At 42.7% G+C, this 22,327-nt stretch overlaps 1 protein-coding gene across 1 annotated transcript; it reads right to left on the bottom strand.

Moving 5' to 3' along the window:
- Positions 1–934: 934 nt before the first annotated feature.
- LOC105909790 (transient receptor potential cation channel subfamily M member 4-like) lies at positions 935–18,986 on the bottom strand. The gene is given in 29 exon segments (XM_031561165.2): positions 935–1,016; positions 1,149–1,242; positions 1,440–1,512; positions 2,590–2,722; positions 3,208–3,285; positions 3,288–3,373; positions 5,072–5,237; positions 5,559–5,733; positions 6,327–6,459; positions 6,738–6,853; positions 7,023–7,252; positions 8,119–8,168; positions 8,502–8,627; positions 8,997–9,109; positions 9,617–9,762; positions 9,955–10,084; positions 10,332–10,460; positions 10,799–10,900; positions 11,467–11,781; positions 12,435–12,556; positions 12,767–12,869; positions 13,207–13,431; positions 15,242–15,306; positions 15,651–15,828; positions 15,965–16,134; positions 16,707–16,887; positions 17,368–17,545; positions 17,710–17,771; positions 18,348–18,986. Coding segments are annotated over 29 exon segments (3,813 nt in total). The 5' UTR covers positions 18,450–18,986; the 3' UTR covers positions 935–984.
- Between the last annotated feature and the right edge of the window lie 3,341 nt (positions 18,987–22,327).

Here is a 22,327-nt window from a genome sequence, read left to right on the forward strand (position 1 = left end):
AACATTTGGTTATAAGCAAACGTGCTATAGAGTTGTTCATCATTGATTGTAAACACAGAAAAAAATTCCAGCATTATCTTTGGCTTTCCTATTGCACAGTCATTTGTAACCCACTTTTCATTGATAATAATAAAAAATATAGTCTTCTATACATTATGTTAAAAATTGCATTGTGTGTGCAAACAGTAATGCAGCCTCTTTGCTAGCATGCCTGACAGTTAACCGGCTAATGTCATGTCCACTTTCTCTCTCTTTGTGGTTATATGTAAACACACGGAGTTAGCCTAGCATTAACTGGCAGGCCACCAGATACAGCTGTTAGCCCCACACAGGTCAGTTAGCCATGTGGTTGCCCAGTGTCCCGTGACCCAGTGTAAATCTGTCAAGAAGTTGGGAGAGTGGCCTTCTCCCTCTGCAGAACCATTTCCATCTGGTCTATGTTGCAAAACCATAACACCGTCAGTGACAGAAGATATTGCAAATTCATGCATCAATTGATGCAAGCTATGAAAAAAAAAAAAAAAGTGCAAAAGCACGCACAGGCAATTGCATGCAGCATGAGGCAGAAGGATTTTTGTCATCCTTTTTGTTATCAGTAAAAAAAACACCACCCACCACCAAAATCCTCTTGTTTCTGAAGAAAGCTACCTTCCCGGAACCCAAACCCTCTTGGTTCTGAAGAAAGCTACCTTCCCGGAACCCACTTGGTTCTGAAGAAAGCTGCCTTCTCGGAACCCAGCCCCACCTGCACCCATGTCCAGGTTTGCGTGCGATGAAGAGGGAGAGCAGGTTGGGTTCTGGGGAAACACAGGGTAACGCTGAGAACAACGAGCCCACAGCAAACACCGTTTCAAAAATGGAAACGGAAAACAATGAGGGGCCTTTTAAGGAGAAAGTTGATAAAAAAAGTCCAAGAAACACACCGCTAGGCAAAGTGTGTGTGTGTGTGTGTGTATGATAAAAACTTTATGAAAAAAATGTAAATCAACTTGACACTTGAGAGGATGACGGTGTTTCTGAAAAAGAGAAAAGGGAACAAAAGGTCCGTCACGTTCTGGAAATGTAAGAACATACTTGATGAAAGCTGTTGAGAAGTCACTGACAGATGTACAGCAGGATAAAAAGTGAAGAGAGACTGAGAGACGTACCACTGAGAGTGGGCGGAGGGCAAGAGGTCTTCACCATATTACTCTGTGTCATACCCTCCATCATCCACTGCATTGCACTGGAGCAAAACTCCAACTGGGGGAAAGAGGGACAGAAAGAGAAAGAGAGAGAGAGAGATGGAGGGGGGCAGAGGGGAAGAAAGAGAGAGAGAGAGAAAAAGAGGGGGGGGCGGGGTATGAGAACACATGGACACAGTTGGGCAAAGTGACCACGTTAAGACATCAGAATTCTGTGTAGGGCCCAAACGTGCAGCGAATCTTAATGTAACATACCTGTGACTCCAGAGATCGCAGCCTGTGATCCACATCCCTCATCTCAGCCATCTGTTTGATCATACCATCCACTCTGTAGAAAAACACACACACACACACACACAGAGAGACACACACACAGAGACACACACACACACACAGAGACACACACACAGAGAGACACACACACACACAGAGACACACACACACACAGAGAGAGTTCTTCATCCACAATAAAAAAAAAACTCAGTAACTGGTGATACCATCAGGCATCAGACTGCTTCGCTTGAAGACTGAACTCAAGTAGTAGAGCAAGTTACGAAGGTCACCACAAAGGTCATGGGTTGAGTTCCCATGGAGAACATAAAGTGAAACCCATGTACATCCTTCCTGCCCGCTCTCCCTCGCTTGGGACAAGAGGTTTGTGACAGACGGAAAGACGTAAATCATCCAGACCTTGTGAAGAGTAAACAATGCTGACATAACACTATGACAAGTATCCTGACCCACACAGAAACAGGCACAGGTGAACAGTTTTGGAACTGAACACAATAACTGATGAGGCAACGCATCAGTGCCCTAGAGACAGGCAACAATTTTTCCTACCCATAATTTCAGTGTGTGCTGGCAAGTTCAAGGGCAGTCATGAACAATAGTGCTGCAGGTTGTCCTTCCATCAGACAAGACCTGATTACCATTATTTCCTTGTTATTAGGATACACTTTAGGAAGTGGATTTGTTTCCATAACTGTACAGGCTACTTTACAGTAAAGATAGGGTGTAAGCTGTCACATTAAGCTTTGGGTTAGGAAACATCTGTGATAAATTAAAATAAATGTTGACACAATCTTCAGAAATCTTCACTTGGTATAGTATCTATCCTGATTTTTTTTTTGCTTATGCCATTATTTCATGAGATTAAAACCAGTAAATAAATATTGAGGGCAGACCGTTGGGCTCAGCACATTAAGAGTAACTTAAACAATCATAGTATAGTTTAGGTTAACGGGGAGCTCTCCACCGTATATCGTTGTAAGAAAAAAAATAAACTTTAACTTCTCTTTAGGTGCACTGTTGTTGTGTATAACCTGGTATAGTGTGGCACAGCCACAACATGCTAAGGGTAAAGGAGCAAAACACTCCTCGGCAGAAATGTCCACTGGACGCTCACTTGACAGACATCCGCTTGAGCCTCTCAGAATCGCTGGCCCTCTGCTTCTTGCTCTCGTCGGACAGGAAGTTCTCCTTCTGAATGCCCTCCCACGTCATCAGTCGGTTTGCGGGTTTTCCCTCCAGCTCCTGGGCTGCAGAGGGGTCAGAGGTTAAGAACTAATGCATGTTGCCCATCTGCGAAGCATTGGCAAGATACAGGTGCCATGTAGGGACACAACGTCAGTCTTTAGCAAAATAAGGGACGTGAAAAAGACATAGTTATAATCAACTGATGATTTAAAGTTAAATCATTAATAGTTGTATCATGTTGCTGCTGGTGGTTTTCAAAGCCGTTCTTATGAAAAATGTGATTAAATTAGGATCTTATGTATAAGAGGGCGTTCAAATAATATATATCAGCAAGGACAGAGGACAGCTGTCTGTGCTCAATTTGAAAGCTGAGCTTTTATTTTTGGACCTTACCAGACTTTGGTTAAGATTAGCCATTCCACACAGGCCCCTGCTGAGGGTATGCGTGTGTGTGTGTGTGTGTGTGTATTCAGTGACAGGTGACGCCAGAGTTGCACATTCTTTCAAAACTCTTTACGTGGCAACTACAAATAAAACCTTATCTCACCAAAATGGTGGATCTTCATGGAGGGGACCTTCCGGATCTTTCTCTTGACAAAGAGGTGCAGGTGAGAGAGGAAGATGAAGGTCGGGTGTGGTACTCCACGATCAGGTTGTAACGCTGGAACTTCCAGTAGGTGTCGCTGTGTTCCTGGACTTTCGAGAACGTGTAGCTGAGTGCAGAAGGGGAACATTTTTACGCTCATGTATTTCTAGGCTACAGCCTAATTCAATTTAACGCACCACTTGCACTCCTCAAAGGCATATAATATATATATATATATATATATATATATATATACCCTAACCCTATAAATATATATAGCCCGGTTCATACACATTGGTCATTCAAAGTGCTTCACAAAATAACAGATAAAAGAATAGAAAAAAAAAAAAAAAGAAAAAAAAACCTTAAGTGCATTATAAAAGAACACAGAAAAACAAGCTATAAGAACATAGAATTACAATTTTTTTAAGTGCATGAATAAAAGGTAGAGTGCATTTGATCAGTTAACAAAAAGCATTTAAGAACAGTTGGGTCTTGTCTGGTTGGAGCACAAAGAGGTACAGGGGTACAAGATGTCCCAGTCTTCTTTCAGCTTTCAAACTCCTTGAGTGCTTTCAATCTTTCACAAAGTAGTACTTTAAGATGTTCTATAAAGGGCACAAGGCTGCAAGTATGAGGAATATGATTAGGCCTCAGGCCTCTGTGTGTGTTTCTATGAGTCTAACTAGAGTAGGTAACACACACACATGAGCATGCACTTGTGCGTATGTGTGTGTGTGTGTGTGTGTGTGTGTAAGGACAGACACGTATATCTATATATACATATCTATATTCTATATCTATATCTAATTATCTAACTATCTATATACAGACGTGGACACAATTGTTGGTACCCTTCATTTAAAGAAGGAAAAACCCACAATTGTCACTGAAATAACTTGAAACTGACAAGCTCCAGTTTTGTCTCGTCTGTCCAAAGGACATTCTCCCAGAAGCCCTGTGGCTTGTCAATATGCATTTTGGCAAATTCCAGTTTCGCTTTATGATTTGCTTTCAACAGTGGTGTCCTCCTCGGTCGACTTTGGCTCAAACAGCGACTGATGGTGCGATCTGGCACTGATGTACCTTGACCTTGGAGTTCACCTCTAATCTCTTTGGAAGTTGTTCTGGGCACTTTGGTTACCATTTGTATTATCCGTCTCTTCAATTTGTCATCAATTTTCTTCTTGCAGCCGCGTCCAGGGAGGTTGGCTACAGTCCCCTGGACCTTAAACTTCTGAATAATATGTGCAACTGTTGTCACAGGAATATCAAGCTGCTTGGAGATGGTCTTATAGCCTTTACCGTTAACATGCTTGCCTATAATTTTCTTTCGAATCTCCTGAGACAACTCTGTCCTTAGCTTTCTGTGGTCCATGTTCAGTGTGGTACACACCATGATACCAAACACCACAGTGACTACTTTTCACCCTTTAAATAGGCAGACTGACTGATTACAAGTTTGAAGAAGCCTGTAATGCTAATTAGAGGACACACCTTAGTTTAACATGTCTCTATGGTCAAATTATTTTAAATCTTTTCTAGGGGTACCATCATTTTTGTCCAGGCCAGTTTAATTCGGTTTTTTTTTTTTTAATATTCTGTTGAACCACAATTCAAAAGCAATGTCTACATTTTCATTAGTTCATTTTCAGTATTTTTTTAATTTATTATTACTTTTGTCAGTTTCAAGTTATTTCAGTGACCATTGTGGCTTTTTCTTCCTTTAACAATTTTGTCCACGTCTGTATATGGGGGGATGGGGGCTAAGGTACAAAGATAAAAAAGACCAAAGGTTTGTGAGGAGAAATCAATTTGAGTTTACCTGAACATGGCAATAAGCAGGTTGATGAGCAGAATGTTGGTGACCAGCAGGAAGACCACCAGCAGGATGACCACTAGCCAGTTAGCATAGATGTCCCTACAGGGCTCAGCCCCCTCGGCGATCAGTGTCCTGTTATCAGTGCAGGGCATGTCCCACTGCTTTCCAGCTACACACACACACACACACACACACACACACACACACACACACACACACACACACACACACACACACACACACACACACACACACACACACACACACACACACACACACACACACACACACACACACACACAGAGAGAGGGAGGGAGGGAGGGAGAGAGGGAGAGAGGGAGGGAGAAATGTTAACAGAATGTAAAATTTCTCAACATTTCAAAGTCTCCTCTTAGAATAATAAATAACCCAAATAACACTGTAGAACAGCATTGAAAGAGATGACAGAGCAAATATCTGAATGAGAACAAAGAACATAGAAGTTGATTACTATCGACTTCCTCCACAGGAATCTGTCCAAATATATGTAGATAGGGCCTGTAGAACACCCGGCGAAATATCCGATCAGGACGCGGGTCATAGGCGTACAGAAGCGCCTGGTTGGCCACTCCATACGCCATAATCCACACTGCCAGGAAGAAGAGGAAGAAGAAGATGTCCTTCATCTGGTGGTGCAGGAGGGGAAAATGTATTAGGTTAAATCAGTCAAATACAGTATACATTAACATACATAACATGTGTGTACTACCACATAACTAGGGTGATCGCATTTTTGCTGTTGTAGCCCCTAGACTGTGGAACAGCATCCCCCTCTCTATCAGATCAGACCCCTCTATTGACTTCTTCAAGTCCAGGCTCAAAACCCACTTTTATTCTGTAGCATTTGGATCCTCCTGATCTGAGTTAATGATTTGCATACTTGCTTTCTGTGTATATAGATGCGTAGTTGAGTGTTTCTGTTTTCTATTATTGTGATCTAATTGTACAGCACTGGTCAACGTGAGTTGTTTTTAAATGTGCTTTATAAATAAATTTGACTTGACTTGACTAATGACAGCGCCATGTTTCTAACGGAATTCATGACAGCTTGTAAGGAATCCAACACTGATTTATGTTTCACTAACTGGAGCTATGAGCTGTGATGCTGTGCTAAGCATGCTACCAGAGCAACATCGAAAAGGAGAACATACCAAATAGCGCCACCTACTGAGAATAGAAAAAGTGCTGCCTAACTTAAGTTAAAAGAACTGCCTCCTACCATCTTGCCGACGATGATGATCTTTGGCCCGAGCTGCCGATGAAAGGCAAAGATGTGAATAAGTCTGATGGTGAACACCATGTAGTCCAGACACAGAGCACCGCGGCCCAGCTCATATGTCCGCTTGAACATCCTAACACACACACACACACACACACACACACACACACACACACACACATTACACACCACAGGCAAGTACACATGTACAGACAAAAACTCACCAGCACTAACCTGAGCAAAAATATACAGGTAGCACACACTCTCACTCAGACATGCAAACAAAACCACACCGGGCATTACTATTTCAAGATTTCACAACTTCACTTCAATACAACAATGCCCTCTGCTGGTCTAAAAAGAGAATGTCACTCGCCAAAGACTCATTGAGCCAATCAGTGATTGCCATACCTGCAGCAAAGGCCAAGCCCAAAGAGGAAGATGGCCACAAGGTCACACATATTCCATACATCCTGTGAATACAGCCTTAACCTCTGACGAAGGCTCAGGCTGCCAACCAAAAATGTCTGCGACAGAGAGGGAGAGAAAGAAAAGAGAGAATCTGGGACAACCTTCAATTTCAACCCAACTATGACTATTAAATATTTAAGTATGGGAGCATTTTTGTTTTGAAACAGAAAATTACATAGTTTAGACATTTAGGCATTTGCTGAGCAATTTTTTTTGGGTAGATACCTCTCGAATCTCCTCGCAGACAATTGTGAAGACCCAGAAGTATAGCACATATTCAGATATTGCTGGGCCTCGTGGAGGTGGCGGCTTGAAGTCCACCAATAAGACATAAGCATAGAGGAACAGGAAGAGGAAGTACATCAGGACGTTGCCAAGGAATGATGTCACAGGTGCGTACCAGAATTGGCGCCAGCGCGAGAACACAAAAGGACGCTTTGGTGGCAGTGAGGGACCTGAGACAGTTAGACAGATAGACACACAGATAGACAGACAGTTAGACAGACAGACACACAGATAGACAGACAGACACAAAGATAAACACACAGATAGCCAGACAGTTAGACAGATAAACACACAGATAGACAATTGGATCAGACATTGGACAGATCAATGAATTAATATCAACTGTGACGTAATCAAATTCTTACATCAGAATCGATGCGTTTCCCAGTATTAACCAGTCCCTCAAGGATTTTGCAATCTTGCGTTTTCACGAATTCAAGAAATGTCCTGCGATTGCATTTAGCGGGTTGCAATGTTCTCTTATTACTGCAATATTTCCGCATTTTTTTAATTGTGATTTTATTTAAGTCAAAATCACCACAATTTTATTTGCAATTTCTGAGAATTGTCACAGCAAATTCAGTAACTTTTGACCTCAACAACCCTCGCAAAATCCTGGAGGGACTGATTAATGTCATCAATGCATCTACTTACCAATGCGTCAAATTAATTTCAATATTTCAGTGTGTTTCATAAACACTAGTACAAAGAAAGAGAAACACACTGATACAGACAGAGAGAAAGACAGCAAGGTGGAGAAGAAGGGTGAAAGGGTGGCCGCAATAAAACTGCTGCAGAGAAACTGGAGATAGTGCTGGAGGACTACAGACAGTGGCACACTGGGAATGCAACACGTGGATGGTGCAGCATAGGTGACCAGAGGGTCGTGACCAGTGAAACAAGAAGGGTGGGATATAGAAGGGATATCTAAAAAAGAAATGTTGAATGTCGAAAGGAATAATGAGTGATGAGAGAGAATGAGGTGATGGTGGTGGTGGTGGTGGTGGAGGAGGAGGAGGAGGAGGATGGCACAGACCTTTGGTGGTTGTCCTTATATGGTCTTCAGCTTCGTCCTCTTTTGCTTCTCTGTCACATGACCGTGCCACCAGAGTTGTGTGTGTTTATGAGAGAAAAGGAGAGAGGGGAGGTAAGACAGGCAGAGGGAAGGTAAGAGAGAGAGAGAGAGAGAGAGAGAGAGAGAGAGAGAGAGAGACAGAGACAGAGAGAGAGACAGAGACAGAGAGAGAAAGAAAGGGAGATTGAAAGAAAGACAGTGAAACACAAGGTGGTGAAGAAAATGTGCAAAAGAATTAGTGAATGAGACCAACAGATTTAGGCTTACAGATTTAGGCTTACAACTCAAATACACTAAACAAGCAATCTAACCCAGAAATAGAAGCCACAAACACACTAACGTACTCAGGACTCAGGTGTTTGATGTCGGAGTAGGAGAAGACTGTCTCTCCGTAGAGGCTGTGATGGTCTCTCGTCCGGGAGCCTCCTGCTTCTGCCTCCGTCTTTGACTCCTCTGCCACCTGCGGCTTCCTACCACGGAGCGGAGAAGAACATAAACACAAACAAATCTAGTGTGCATTCCACACCATAGCCTGATGTTCATTCTTAGGACTTAAAAATGGCCTTTGAGCCAAAAATAATACCATTAGTTCAGTAACAGACAACATCAACAAAATATTTTTGACTATGTTGTTGTTGTTTATAGCTTTATGATACATTTGATATAATTATGATACATTTTAGTTTTCTTAATTTTGTTGATAGAAATCATATGAATGAATATAGTCATCCATTGGAGTCATCCATCATCTTTGATCCTTCATTGGCCGATGAAACAACTTGAGATCAGTAAGAAACCGACGGGGAGAAATGAAATGACAAGACCGGAGTTCCACGCACCTGAAGGAGATGAGGCTGGTGTAGCAGAGAGGAGGGATGAAAAAGGTCAAGATGAGTTTCGACACCTCTGTGCTTCTGTCCATGTCCCCCCACCAGATCTGAGACAACAGGGACTGCCAGGGAAATACAGGGACAAATTCCAGACGGAGATGGGGGGGGGGGGGGGGGGGAAACAGAAAAAATCAGTGAGGGTTGTGAATATGGTAATCTGGGTCAGAAAACTGCATCAGAAATGAAAGAAACTTCAAGACTAGTTGTTGTGAAGTTGCAATATCTAAGGAACAAGGTCAGCTTGAATGAAAACTATGTACTCCATTTCACTAGTCTTGTATACATATTTCACAATATATGTCTGGAGACAACCGTGGAGGAATTTAGTTTATATGTGAGTGAAAACAATTAGCTTGATTGAAAATTTCAAAACCATTTGCTCCATCTGTCAGACCTCTCTGGTACACATCTTAAGCGTCTTTATTGCTCACACTTAATATGTTTTGTGGTGACAGAACATTTCTGGAGCAGTTTTCATTCCAAATTAGAATACCCGTGCTTCTCAGAGATTCCAATTTAAAATAATAAAATTTAAATAAAATTTAAATAAAACCCAGCTCCCAGCTGACCTGCACCCCGTCGTGACTGAAGAAGTAGCGAGCGTCGGCTGCCATGGCCATCTGAAGACAGGTGGCCCCGCCCCACACCGGAGACGTCCTGATGAGCAGCGTGAACGAGCGACTCTCACTGCTCTCATAGCACTTACTGAACACACCTGCAGACAGACAGGCATACAGACAGAGAGACAGACAGACAGGTAGACAGACACAAAAAGAGAGAGAGAGAGAGAGAATAATTAACTATACCCACATACCGACCCATGGCCAAGGTTCCTAAATACTCATTTCATGATATGGATTAAAAACATGAACAGTCTTTCTCTCAGCACTCTGTCAGTTTCACGTACCATACGCCAGGTTCTCAAACATCTGTGCCAGCTCCTTCATGGACTTTATGGTCTCTGTCTCCACCTCCAGTCTGGACAGTTCCCTCAGGAGCTTACAGCCACACAAGGCACTAAGCACAGACTCTCCAGTCTGACAGACGAGAGAGAGAGAGAAAAAAAGAGAGAAAAACATATGGCCTATTGTTTTCTTTCTGAGTTCTCTCTTCTTGAGTTATAACTACTGAAACCTCAGTCAGTGGACACTTACCTAAAACAAGCAGACATGACGTGAGAGTAGTAATGGTAAGACGTGAACATTTAAAAAAAAAAAAACATTTCATGAAGTCAAACTTTAAATTAGACATCCCTGACCCTAAAGTGACTCGGAGGCGCTTTACCATCTCCCAGAAGTAGATGGCCATCTCCCTGCGGTTCTGAAGCACGGCCCAGATGAAGAGCGAAGCCCAGGGGTAGAAGCAGCGCTGTTTTCGGTACACACACGGGCCCTGCAGGAACTTACACACTTTCTACAACACAAAACGAGAGGATGACCCACTTAATCAACACACACAGTACACAAGTACACATCTCTAATATGTGTGTGGTTCGAACTTTTACACAATGATGTCTCGATGACAAGCACCAAGAAAGGACAACTACTGACACAAAGACAAGAAATTACAAGAACGAACAAGAAGAAGTGTCGTTCATGTGTCACTTCATCCAACTATGTAGTGTCGTCTAGAGAGAGAACCATTACTGTAATGTACTGAACTACTGTATGTAAGATGACTAGGCTGAGAATCTCTGTCAGATGAATGTGTGAAAGCAAATGCAAGCACCATCCTGTTTAAGGTGGCTTTACCTTAAAAGCTCTTCTCTTAGAGGTCGTTTTGTCAAGTGATAAGAGGGCATGGTAAAAACCCTGACACACATCCCCTAACAAATCTTCAAGGACGCGAGACACCTGCAAGGAAACGCAGAGAGTAGGGTCAGTTCCAGCACATTTCCTGTTGCAAGTCAACAGACACGTAAATAACATTTTCTGCACTCTAAGCATCCAGTCAGTTTACTTTCTACATTTTACACGACAACAATGTCCCATAGGCCTCTTCCCTGGTGAGACGTTACTTTGTTTCTTTGAATCTGATGACTGAGCCCACAGAACAGGAAGCCAAAAGAAATAGATCCCAGCTCACCATCATGACTGCCATAACTGAACGATGTTGTGTAAAGTCTAGAGAGTACAACGCAAACCACCTCAACAGGGGACAGCAAAAACTCAACAGGTTCGCTGTACTGTACTGTATTTTCAAACCATCTCAAAATATATTTATGCATACATTTATAGTAATAGTATAGTATAGTACACATTTCTATTCAGATTAAAAATGCCAATAAAGTAAACACTATTTGTAAACAAACCTATGCCAACACAGTGCCGAGTGTAAAAAATCTATGGAAACCCAGAGACACAAAAAACACCTAACCCCAGAACCATGGCTATTTCAGTGAAGCAATCTGACCCCTCACCTCAAAGAGGCTGACCTCCTTGACCGGGCGGCTCATTTCCAGTTCCTTTGGGGAGGACGCCAGCAGGTCATCGAGGGAGTTTGAGGAGCCCAGGCCCGGGCTCAGGCCCGTGCCCGTCACTGCTTTACGTTCACTGAGGTGGCGCTGGAGAAGGGTGTAGACGACGGAGCTAGCGGAAACAGTGCGATACAGGCTCTCCAATTTCCCATAGGTCAGGTAGTCCAGGATGTTCAAGCCATTCTCAGTGAAGAGGCGTACAAACTCTGGCTTGTCATTGACTAGTGCGTCAGTCATGGAGTCTTCTAAGTCGCCACACTGAATAACAAACAATACATACAGTATGCCTTAGTCTCCCAGAGTAGTTACAACTGACTACTTATGACTAGATCATAAAAAAAGAAATAACTGTAACGCATATTCATGATGTGTGGAATTTAAATGTATTAAAGCAGCAATAAGTAATTCTGTTCCAAAACTAGCAAGCTAACTACCTAGAAGGCATGCAAAAACCTTGCAAACACCACCAGCAGCCCAACTGGCACTGATAGAAGCTTGCCAACACACTATCTGGTGTCTTTTGTTAGTATAGCTGGCAATGTGATGCTGTGAAAGCTTTTCTCCCATTTTTGCAAGGTATTCCAGCCCGGAACACAGAACTACATAGTGCATATCCTGGATGGCTAGTGGGAAAGACAGGTGTTTATCTGTCCTTCACATGAACATATGCTATCAAAATGAATTTGAGGATGGTACCAAAACTAGTTGCCTATAAAACCATACCTCAAAAAGTGTCAAATTGTTTCATAGTGTTGCTTTAAAACCTAATAGACCTATTACAGTGTCCTTAAAGACTAAAACCTAATACATATTTTAGAGGTACTTTGAGTGATGCTTTTATGTTACAAAAGCTCCCATGCCAGATGAGTTTTCTTGCCACATTGTTTTCTCAGTCACCCATTCCACCTCACCTTCCAGTGGATGTCTCCGTTGAACAGCTCACTCCTGGCGATGTCCACCCTGTTCCAGGTCACAGCAAGCTTCAGCTCCTCGGTGTAAGGGCTTGAGTCTGCCGAAGTGCGGCGTTTGCTAGCTAAAACACACACACACACAGCTATTCAGAATGAGACATTCAAAATAATACTGCCTTCCCCCCCAGGCCTTCACCATTTGCAAGGCTATTGGAACTGAATCTTACATTCTTGTAATTGTCTCATATTGAAAGGCGTCATTGCAAACATGTAATTCTGTGTGCCAAAGTTAGGCACTCCATGCTCAAGATAAACACATCAGTCCGCTCTACCTTTGACGAGAGCTCTGAGCAGCACGGTGTCAAAGTCATCCGGTCCCTCTTGATCTCTATTGTAGATGGAGATCAGGTCTCTGTTCTGGTAGATGCGGAGTGCCTGTAAAGAAAAGAGGAGACAGGTGGATCTGAGCTAAGGGTGGTTGCTTGGTGCTGTACCAGTTGAAAGCCTATTTACCACCAATAGAGCTAGGGGAAAAACTGTCAATTTGACAGTCTCTGAAAAAAGGTTTTGAAATGATATACACTATGTTGACAGTTTAGTTTTTCTCTGAATATCACAATAGTTTGTTGCAGCCATATGCAGTGAGCACGAAACCACTTACAGGGATGAACATTGTTGAAAGAATACTGTTTATTTTATGATTTTATAACCAAGACTGAACTGGATCAAGGTTCCTGTATATCTTCTGGTGATCTCCAACCATATCACCTACTCTCTCAGTGAGTTTGTCGGTGTCCGTCTCAGAGGGGAGGTGCTTCCTGACTCGCTCTGCCAGCCTCTCTTTCAGGTCTCCACCGGACCCCGCTTCGCTCTTAGTCTCCCCACCACCGGTCGAGACCAACGGATTATCCAGAAGGTCACCCACCAGGTTGGCCACACCACCAGAGCCAACCAGGACCAACCAGGGCATGCCCTTTTTCAAAGAGAGATCCAATCTCTGCAGCAAAAGAGAGTATCATTATTACAGACTTGCAACAATAAGGACAATCTAAACCTAGTGTATCTGAACTGAGACAATCCAACATCACATATCAACAGTCCCTTTTTGAGAAGCTTGAAATTAAGAACACAATGATGTTAAATGCTATTAAATAAAGTGAGCATGTGGGTATTGCAAACGTGGGAAATTAAGAAGGTCTTAAAACAGAGATGAGTGAAGTGTCTGAGACTGTACATATGTGTTATTGCTGCAACTCCAAAATAATAATTGCAAATAATTATTAAATAATAATAATAAATGATGTCAAAGACATAATGTCAAACTGAGGCAGATAAACTTAAGGAACTAAACTTCGTTCATATACAGTGGGGGAAATAAGTATTTGAACCCCTGCCGATTTCGCAAGTTTGGCCACTTGCAAAGAAATGTGTGATCTATAATTGTCATGGTAGGTGTATTTTAACAGTGAGAAATAGAATATCAACAAACAAATCTAGAAAACTGCATTTTATAACATTTATGACTTTATTTGTATTTGATGCAGAAAATAAGTATTTGAACCCCCAAGCAAACAGCAAGAATTCTGGCTCCCAATGACCAGTTATGTGCCCAAGAAGCACACAGATTAGTCCTCATTAGGCCTAACAAGGTACACCTGATCTCAACTGGTGACGTGTATAAAAGAAACCTGTCCAAAGAATCATACTTCACACCTTCAACCTCACCACCATGGGCAAGACCAAAGAGTTGACCAAGGACGTCAGAGATAAGATTGTAGACCTGCACAAGGCTGGAATGGGTTACAAAACCATCGGCAAGCAGCTTGGTGAGAAGCAGACAACTATTGGTGCGATTATTCATTAATGGAAGCAACACCAAACAACTGTCAATCGCTCTAGGTCTGGGGCTCCATGCAAGATATCCCCTCGTGCGGTATCGGTGATCATCCGAAAGGTGCAGAATAACACCAGAACTACACAGGGGGAGCTTGTGAATGATCTCAAGGCAGCTGGGACCACAGTCACCAAGAAAACCATTGGCAACACACTACGCCGTAACGGTTTGAAGTACTGCAGCACTCGCAAGATCCCCCTGCTCAAGGAAGCACATGTACAGGGCCGTCTGAAGTTTGCCAATGAACACTTAAATGATTCTAAGGAGGATTGGGAGACAGGATGTGGTCAGATGAGACCAAAATCAAGCTCTGGCATCAACTCGACTTGCCGGGTTTGGAGGGGGAAGAATGCTGAATATGACACCATCCCCACCGTCAAGCATGGAGGTGGAAACATTATGCGTTGGGGCTGTTTCTCTGCCAAGGGTACAGGACGACTCCACTGCATCGAGGGGACTATGGATGGGGCCATGTAACGTGGAATATTGGGCTTGAACCTTATTCCCTCATTCCCTCCCATTGAAAACGCAACCTTAAGGATTTGGAGAGGATCTGCCAAAATCCCTTTTGAGATGTGTGTAAACCTGGTGACCAACTACAAGAAAAGTCTGACGTCTGTGCTTGCCAACAAGGGTTATTCCACCAAGTACTAAGTCATGTTTTGCTAGGGGTTTAAATACTTATTTTCTGCATCAAATGCAAATTAAGTCATAAATGTTATAAAATGCAGTTTTCTGGATTTTTTTTGTTGATATTCTGTTTCTCACTGTTAAAATACACCTACTATTACAATTATAGATCACACATTTCTTTGCAAGTGGTCAAACTTGCGAAATCGGCAGGGGTTCAAATACTTATTTTCCCCATTGTATGTTCAAGACAAATTCTAAAGCACATTTTCCCTCGACTCACCTCCATAAGGCTGACCTCTCCAGACACTAGCATACACAGAACCGGAATATTGATTGTTCCACTACCTACAAAAACACAAACACACACAAAGCACAGGCACTCTAGAAGTCAGACAGATACCATAAAACATTAACCTGTTTAAACAACCAAAAGCAGAGTGTAGTCGATAAATAAGGGGCAAATGGGTAATAGGAATAACTTATGTGGTAAGTCCATTTTTTTCCAGCTTATAAATCAGAGAAAGATGTTTATGAATAACCACTTTTACACAGGCATCATACAGTTGAACTGTTCTGGACTTCTGAGGACCAAATGCTAGTACATATGGTCATTATTTCTGTTGTGACTTATACTTGTAGTGTGCTTTAATGTGCTTCATGCAACAGGAAATGACTCCTGACTGCCTCACCCCATATCCCAGTACGCTGGTGGGATATGTAGTCTTCCAGGCAGGCCCTGAAACCAGCCTCACCCCCTCGGCGGCCTGCACTCCCATCATCCACCAGCAAGAAGGCCTGGTAGTTCTTGTCAAGGCAACATAAGTCACTGAACTGGTTTTCAGCATGGTACTTTGCTGGGAAGCTGCCCTAAGAGTCACAAGGAGAGTAGGACAGAGAGGGGAGTGAATTAATCTCAGTGTGTGTGTGTGTGTGTGTGTGTGTGTGTGTGTATGTGTATGTGTAGATAAAGTGTTGCAATTGTTATTGTCGGATTGACGAGTACCTCAGGGTTGATTAGCTGTTGCCGATTATGCACCAGCCCCCATGGTGCAATCCCTATGGCAACGACCTTATTTTGAGAGACAGAGGCTGCAGCAGTGGCATGGTCCCTGACAGCCTCCCCAACACAACGCCCAACACCCTCTCGCAAACCTTCTGTTAGGATCCATGCCCCTGTGTGTGTGTGTGTGTGTGTGTGTGTGTGTGTTTGCACATGGGTACGAAACAAAGACAGAGGTTACACTGACAGAAGAAGAAAAGATAACATACCAAATGACAACTGGGGTCATTAGCCTACAATGTTTTCAAATCATTACATCAGCTGATTGAGTCACTAAGTGAGTAGTTGGAATTTCAAATTCTGTAACCTTACTTTGGAGTAATGCAACTTGAATTAATAAATGTACAACCCTCTCTCAAATATCATTACAGTTCCAACCAGTTTTTCAAGGGGAAAATGCTACATAAGTACATACATACTTCACCATACACAGCAACATTTAAACAAAAAAGATGATGAAGGAAAATAAAATAAATTGATTAAGTATTTCGTTTATAATTACTGTATTTCATGGCACTACAAAAGCGAAAGAAATGGTAGATGTTGATTGACGTTATAATTATGATGTAAACATAGGCGATGAAAGTAAAAGCATGCATTCTCTTTAACTGCTTTTGTATTTGCCCTCTGATGAAGCCACTCTGTCAAAGCCCTACTCTTAGTGTTGAGGTCATGTGACTTGTACCTGTGCCTTGGGACGCCTTGACGAGTCCCTGTCGCAGCACCTCTCGCACCCACGTCTGGACCTTTGACTTGCCCTCTCCGCCCACCACGGACACCACCAGGTTGGGCAAACTTAGGCCCCAGTGGGCCGTCATGAGGTTGTAGGCGATTAAGGGTTGGGTTTCGGAGGAGAGACGCAAGTACTGAATGAGGGATACAGTGGAGCAGAATGAAGTAACCTTTGGGGTGTTTTTCTTTAAAAACAATCATTAGGTTTAAGATTGTATTTACAAACTATTTTTTTGTAAAGGTTATCCTTGCTAAACAGAAAAGGAAGAGAGAGATTCAAAACCCTTTAAACCAAAGTTCTTGATTTAATCATTCAGGTGTATCTAAGACAGTGATCTTCATTATTGTGATCTGAGAGTACATTTATAAAGAACTCTTTGTGACAACGTATAGATTTGTAATCTATCCCACTACAGCTGTCACCACAGCTGTCTCTCCAAGACAAAGGATGTTAGTACCCTTCACTGAATTAAACAGCATCGGATAGGACTGCAGATGACACCAATACCCTTGCTGTCAGACATATAGCATAACCAAAAAACCTCATTCACTCTTGTAGGTTTTTCATATCTGCCTATCTAGCTGATACAGTAGCCCACACGATGTTCACTCACGCAGCTGTGTCTCTTACTGGCCCCGTCAAACTCCACCTCTCCAAAGGCATCCGTGGCAGATTCCGAGGAATGCTGAGCTGAGTTCCAGTGGGTAACCATGGCAGTGCTGAAGTAGTCACCCAGGGCAACTGACTGATGTTCCTTCCTGGGTCCCCCACATTGGCACTGCTGCCCATTGCTGGGTACATGACAAAAACAAGGCTACAGCTTCACACAAGAGGTACAAAGTACAAAACAAGGGGTACAGGTCAAAACAAGGGGTACAGCACACAACAAAAGAGCAACTGTAACAGAAAAACAGAAAAATCTCAAGAGCAACAACATATCCTAGCTCACTCTCACCTGGAGGTATCTTCCACAAATGTCGTGCACAATCTCTTTTTGATTACTTTGGGGAGCCAACTCTAGAAACAAAATGGTTGTTGTTACATTCCCAGAAAAACAAAACTGAGGATTGCAGAATACAAACAAAAATGGTAATGTTATTTAAAATGCCACTTCTTAAAAGCACGAATGCAAACACACTTAAATTGTCTCGATTGTCTTGAGTGTAGGCGGTGTTAAGGCAGACTACCCTTTTCAAAAGGGGCACATTTCCTGGAACTAGTATTACAAAACCACACGTTATATGCGAATTTACTGCGTGCTAACTGTTGTAGCTGATTCATTCATACGGTCACAAAACTTGGGGCGCCTTCTTTGACTGCCAACCTAAACATCCTGAGACTATGACGCGTGGTTAACCGTGGCCACTTTGAGTTCCGCATTCTTCTTTCATGTTTACACGCTATTGCTTTGCAACACTGCATTGCATTACATGCGGTAACTTGAACTTTCTTCTCGTGAAAACTGTTTTCAAAGTTAGTTATTGGTGTAGGCGTTATAAATCTGTTCGAGGTAGGCTATCGTTCACTTTTTGTTTGGCTTGCTTATGTCATGTCTCCGTCAGCATTCACCACCGTCTGTTCTTCCCTCCCTACCTGGTCTTTCTCGTTTTTTGTTATTCCACCTCCCTTCTTCTCTCCTCCGTCGACTTCTGAATCGTCCATCCCTCTGTTTTTCTTGAGAAACTTAACAGACATTATAATCTCAGACAGAATATAACTGGTTTAAAACTTAAAGTTCGCCTGAGCCTCGGTTCTTTCGCTTGTACATGGCTGGTGTTAACTACCTGTTGATTCAGGTGAAGTCCAGAAGTGGGGTGTGGCCCAAATAAAGAAGGTGTACATGAAGAATGGGAGGTAGCCCCAACTGTTGTTAGCCTACTCTTCAAGGCGCGCTCACCCAGTGTCAAAACGGGAAGCGCGGCTGTCAGCCAATTTCACTGCGCACTATGTGTCCGCAGTGATTGTGGAGAGTATCCCTGACGTTATGGCAAGTCGTCAGTTGTCCATAAACTTGCGAGCTATGATCCCTTCTGCTTGACTTAATTCACTTTGTCAGTCATATCAAAAGCCATTTTACATTCAGATCTCAAATTACATTGACGCTATTTCCATCATGACCTTTTCGCCTGCAGAGCCGTAGGCTATATCGCCAATTAGGCTACTACACCGATCGCATTGCTCTGAAGAAGCTTCCTTGTTTGAGTGCGATTAAGAGATTCTCAATTTAGCTAAACCAAGCAGTGCACCATAGCATCATTCAGAAGGATGAAACCACACCCGTGGACAGGTCTGTGGCATACCACCTAGTAAACAATGGGTCTGGGTCAATTCAAAATACTGCGTTAAATAATAATTATTAGCAATTACGCTACGCCGTTCACACATATAGATTGAGCTGAGACAGCTAAGAACACCATCAAATTATGTCAATTCAAAACTTGCAAAAGCCTGCCAGCTATAATGGATTTCCTATTAATTTGCGTCCATTACATTGCTGGTGGGTTAATGTACACGTTTGTTGCAGGCAGGTGATGAGCGATCAAATGTATGCAAAACACAAGGATGTGCCAACATCAAATTACACATTACAGCAAATACACACACACACTGACTTGAATCGAAAATGCTTTATTGTGCAAATTTGTCGTTGATTCTCCATTTGTCCACTTATGTTCATCTTATTAGTTAAAACAACTTTTAGGGCCTAGCCCTATACGTCTGATTCTAACATCACTTAAGGACCAAAAGTGAAATATAACATTTGATAATGTATCTTATATTCATAAATTGGTAGAACTTACATTAGACTCATAAAATAAAATATATATTATGCATAAGCAGCTAGGTTGTGAAACACACTGAACTACATTCATATGGGCTAACTACTCATATTTCACTCCTCGCATTGTCTCCATGTTAAAATAATGAGTACCAGTCAGTACATTCAGTCCAGTAAAGAGAAGAGAACAGATGAGTTCAATCAAGTGCTGAGCTCCTCTGGTCACACATGTCGTCGTCGTCGTCGTCGTCCCCGTCCCCCGTCCCCCGTCCCCCCCACAGTCTAATCGATCCCAGGCTTGTTCCTTGTCCTCAGCGCCCATATCCTTTGGGGTCATTAGCTTTTTGGGACTTGTCTTTGCCGTTGGTGCTACCAATTCGGTACAATGTGTCTGCCAGATTGTGCACTTGACAAGTGCCAAGTTGGCATCCTCTTGGCGGGGCGCGCTTTACGCGAAGGTTAACGTCAGCACTGGGGGCAATAAAAGGACAAATTTAATATAGCATGTAACCACTGTCAAAATCAAGTTAGTGCTTTCTCTTACTAAACAAGCAAATCGAATGTGGAAACAGAATATGTCTGCAATGTGACCATATCCTCTCTCTCTCGTTATAAGGAGATACAATTAAGCAGTTTCGCCATAACTTACCTGTGATCAAGAGGTGTCACTGTTTCCACACTGCCATGGTTTTCCGTTTTGTGAAGTAATAAGTCCTTTAGTTTCTGTATGCTTATTTTGTGGAGCATAGTATCTTGTTCTGTCCTGTAGAAGAACAATATTGCATGTTAGACAGCTCTATATGAAGGGATTAAGGAAAGGATGTTAAGTAAACTGATGTTTGACCTGTGTGTGTGTGTGTGTGTGTGTGTGTGTGTGTGTATGTGTGTGTGTGTGTGTGGTCATTGGTCAGCCTACCTTTGTTTGTTACTAAGTGGAATGGCTGTAGTTAGATGAGCGGTCAGCAGCAATACCACTGCCGTCTTCACAACAGAACCACCTAAGTAAAGACACGAAAATTAAAAACTACTATTACTGTAAATTAAGACAACAAAATGACCCACATCATAGTAGACAATGCTATATAATGTAAAAATGCATAATAGATGCTCACATTTATTTTAAAATAAATGTATATATAATGTATAAAAGCTCAGCTTTTGAATTCCCACAAATTCCCCTGTTCCCCAAGTAGATTCATAACTGAAAGGAATTATTTTACAAAGAAGACATAATTGCACATTTATCTAAAGTTTAATGATTCTGCCAATGAAATGCATTAATAAGAATGAAATGAGAAAAATCACCTGTCATGAATGGCAAACATCTGTGACGATCTTTCTGATTCTTCATTAATCCTCAAATTCTTTGTATATTAATGATTTAAGGGAATGCAGTCTGAATCAGATAAAATAGCCTTTGGTTCCTTCCTCTAGTTGTTCTTGGCTGTTCTTCGTGTCTCAAGTCTGCCTCCCCTTCTCCCCTCACTTGGTATATATAAGGGTGGGAGGAGAGGAAGAAGAGGGGACCCAGTACCTCTCAGGAGGAGTGGGTGCCACCTGATGCTCATTTCCCTTTGGGGGCTGTTTCCAGGAAATGTAGTTTTTCGAACGATGGGAAGGAAGGAATTAAAGGAAAACACCTGCTACTTGTCGTAATGTCCACCTGTGGGGGTGCGTGTAAGTGTGCGTGTAGTAAGTCAGGAGGAAACTGACTGGACCTAATAGAATTTTCTGTTTCAGACTTGATAATGCGATCGTGCGTTCATGCTGCACGGTCTGTCGTTTCCATCTTTGTCATTCCTTCCCTTCTCTCCTTCTGTCTCCTGTGTTTCCTTATCCTCCCCTCACTCCCCTGCTCTGGACCCCTTCTCCCCTGCTTGCGCTCCAGTGATTGTTTCTGGAAAGATTGCTTCATTTCCTTCACCTGCAGGAAACAGACCCCCCACACCACCCTCCCTCAGTACTCCCAAAAATAGCCCCACCTCTTTAAGCAGCGTTTTCTTTATCATTCTGTTTTTCTTGTCATTTTTTTCCCCAGAGTCACGTTTCCCCCGCTGTTTATTTCTGAAATGTCCTTCACACATCCCTTGACGCCCCCCGCTTTCCCTATGGAAATTTCCCACTGTAGTTCCCTATGAAGTCAGTCTATGAATCATGTGATAACCTAATTCCCAAGGAAATAAATATCCACTTCTGGTATATCCTGACATCCAGGACTGAGGCACGCTAAGTTTTATCTGTCCATATAGGGCACGCAAGAAAACCAATTTCATGATCGGTTGTTCTCCACTCCTCTTGCTCGCTCCCTCTCTCCCTCTCTCTCTCTCTCTCTCTCTCTCTCTCTCACTCTCTCTCCCTCCCTCTCTCTCTCTCTCTCACTCTCTCTCTCCTCCCGCTCTCTCTCACTCTCTCTCCCGCCCTTTCTCTCTCTCTCACTCTCTCTCTCACTCTCTCTCCCGCCCTCTCTCTCTCTCTCACTCTCTCTCCCGTCCTCTCTCTCTCTCTCACTCTCTCTTGTGGTTTCCCCCTACTAGTCCTATTGTGCACTTTTCCTGCAAAAGTCCATCTGGAGTTGTTTTTCTTGTGAAAATAATCCCTTGACTCATAACCTCGTCCCCCGAAATACATGCTCACACACACACACACAAACAAAACCACACACACTCGTGCACATACACACAAGCATAAACAACTTTACACACACCCACACACACATGTAAACACACATGTAAACTGCATGGTTTCCTGCCTACTTTATTTGGTAATGACCTTTAGGTAACAGTTTGCCTGTGGG

This window comes from Clupea harengus, chromosome 23, assembly GCF_900700415.2.
Source record: "Clupea harengus chromosome 23, Ch_v2.0.2, whole genome shotgun sequence".
NCBI lineage: Eukaryota > Metazoa > Chordata > Actinopteri > Clupeiformes > Clupeidae > Clupea > Clupea harengus.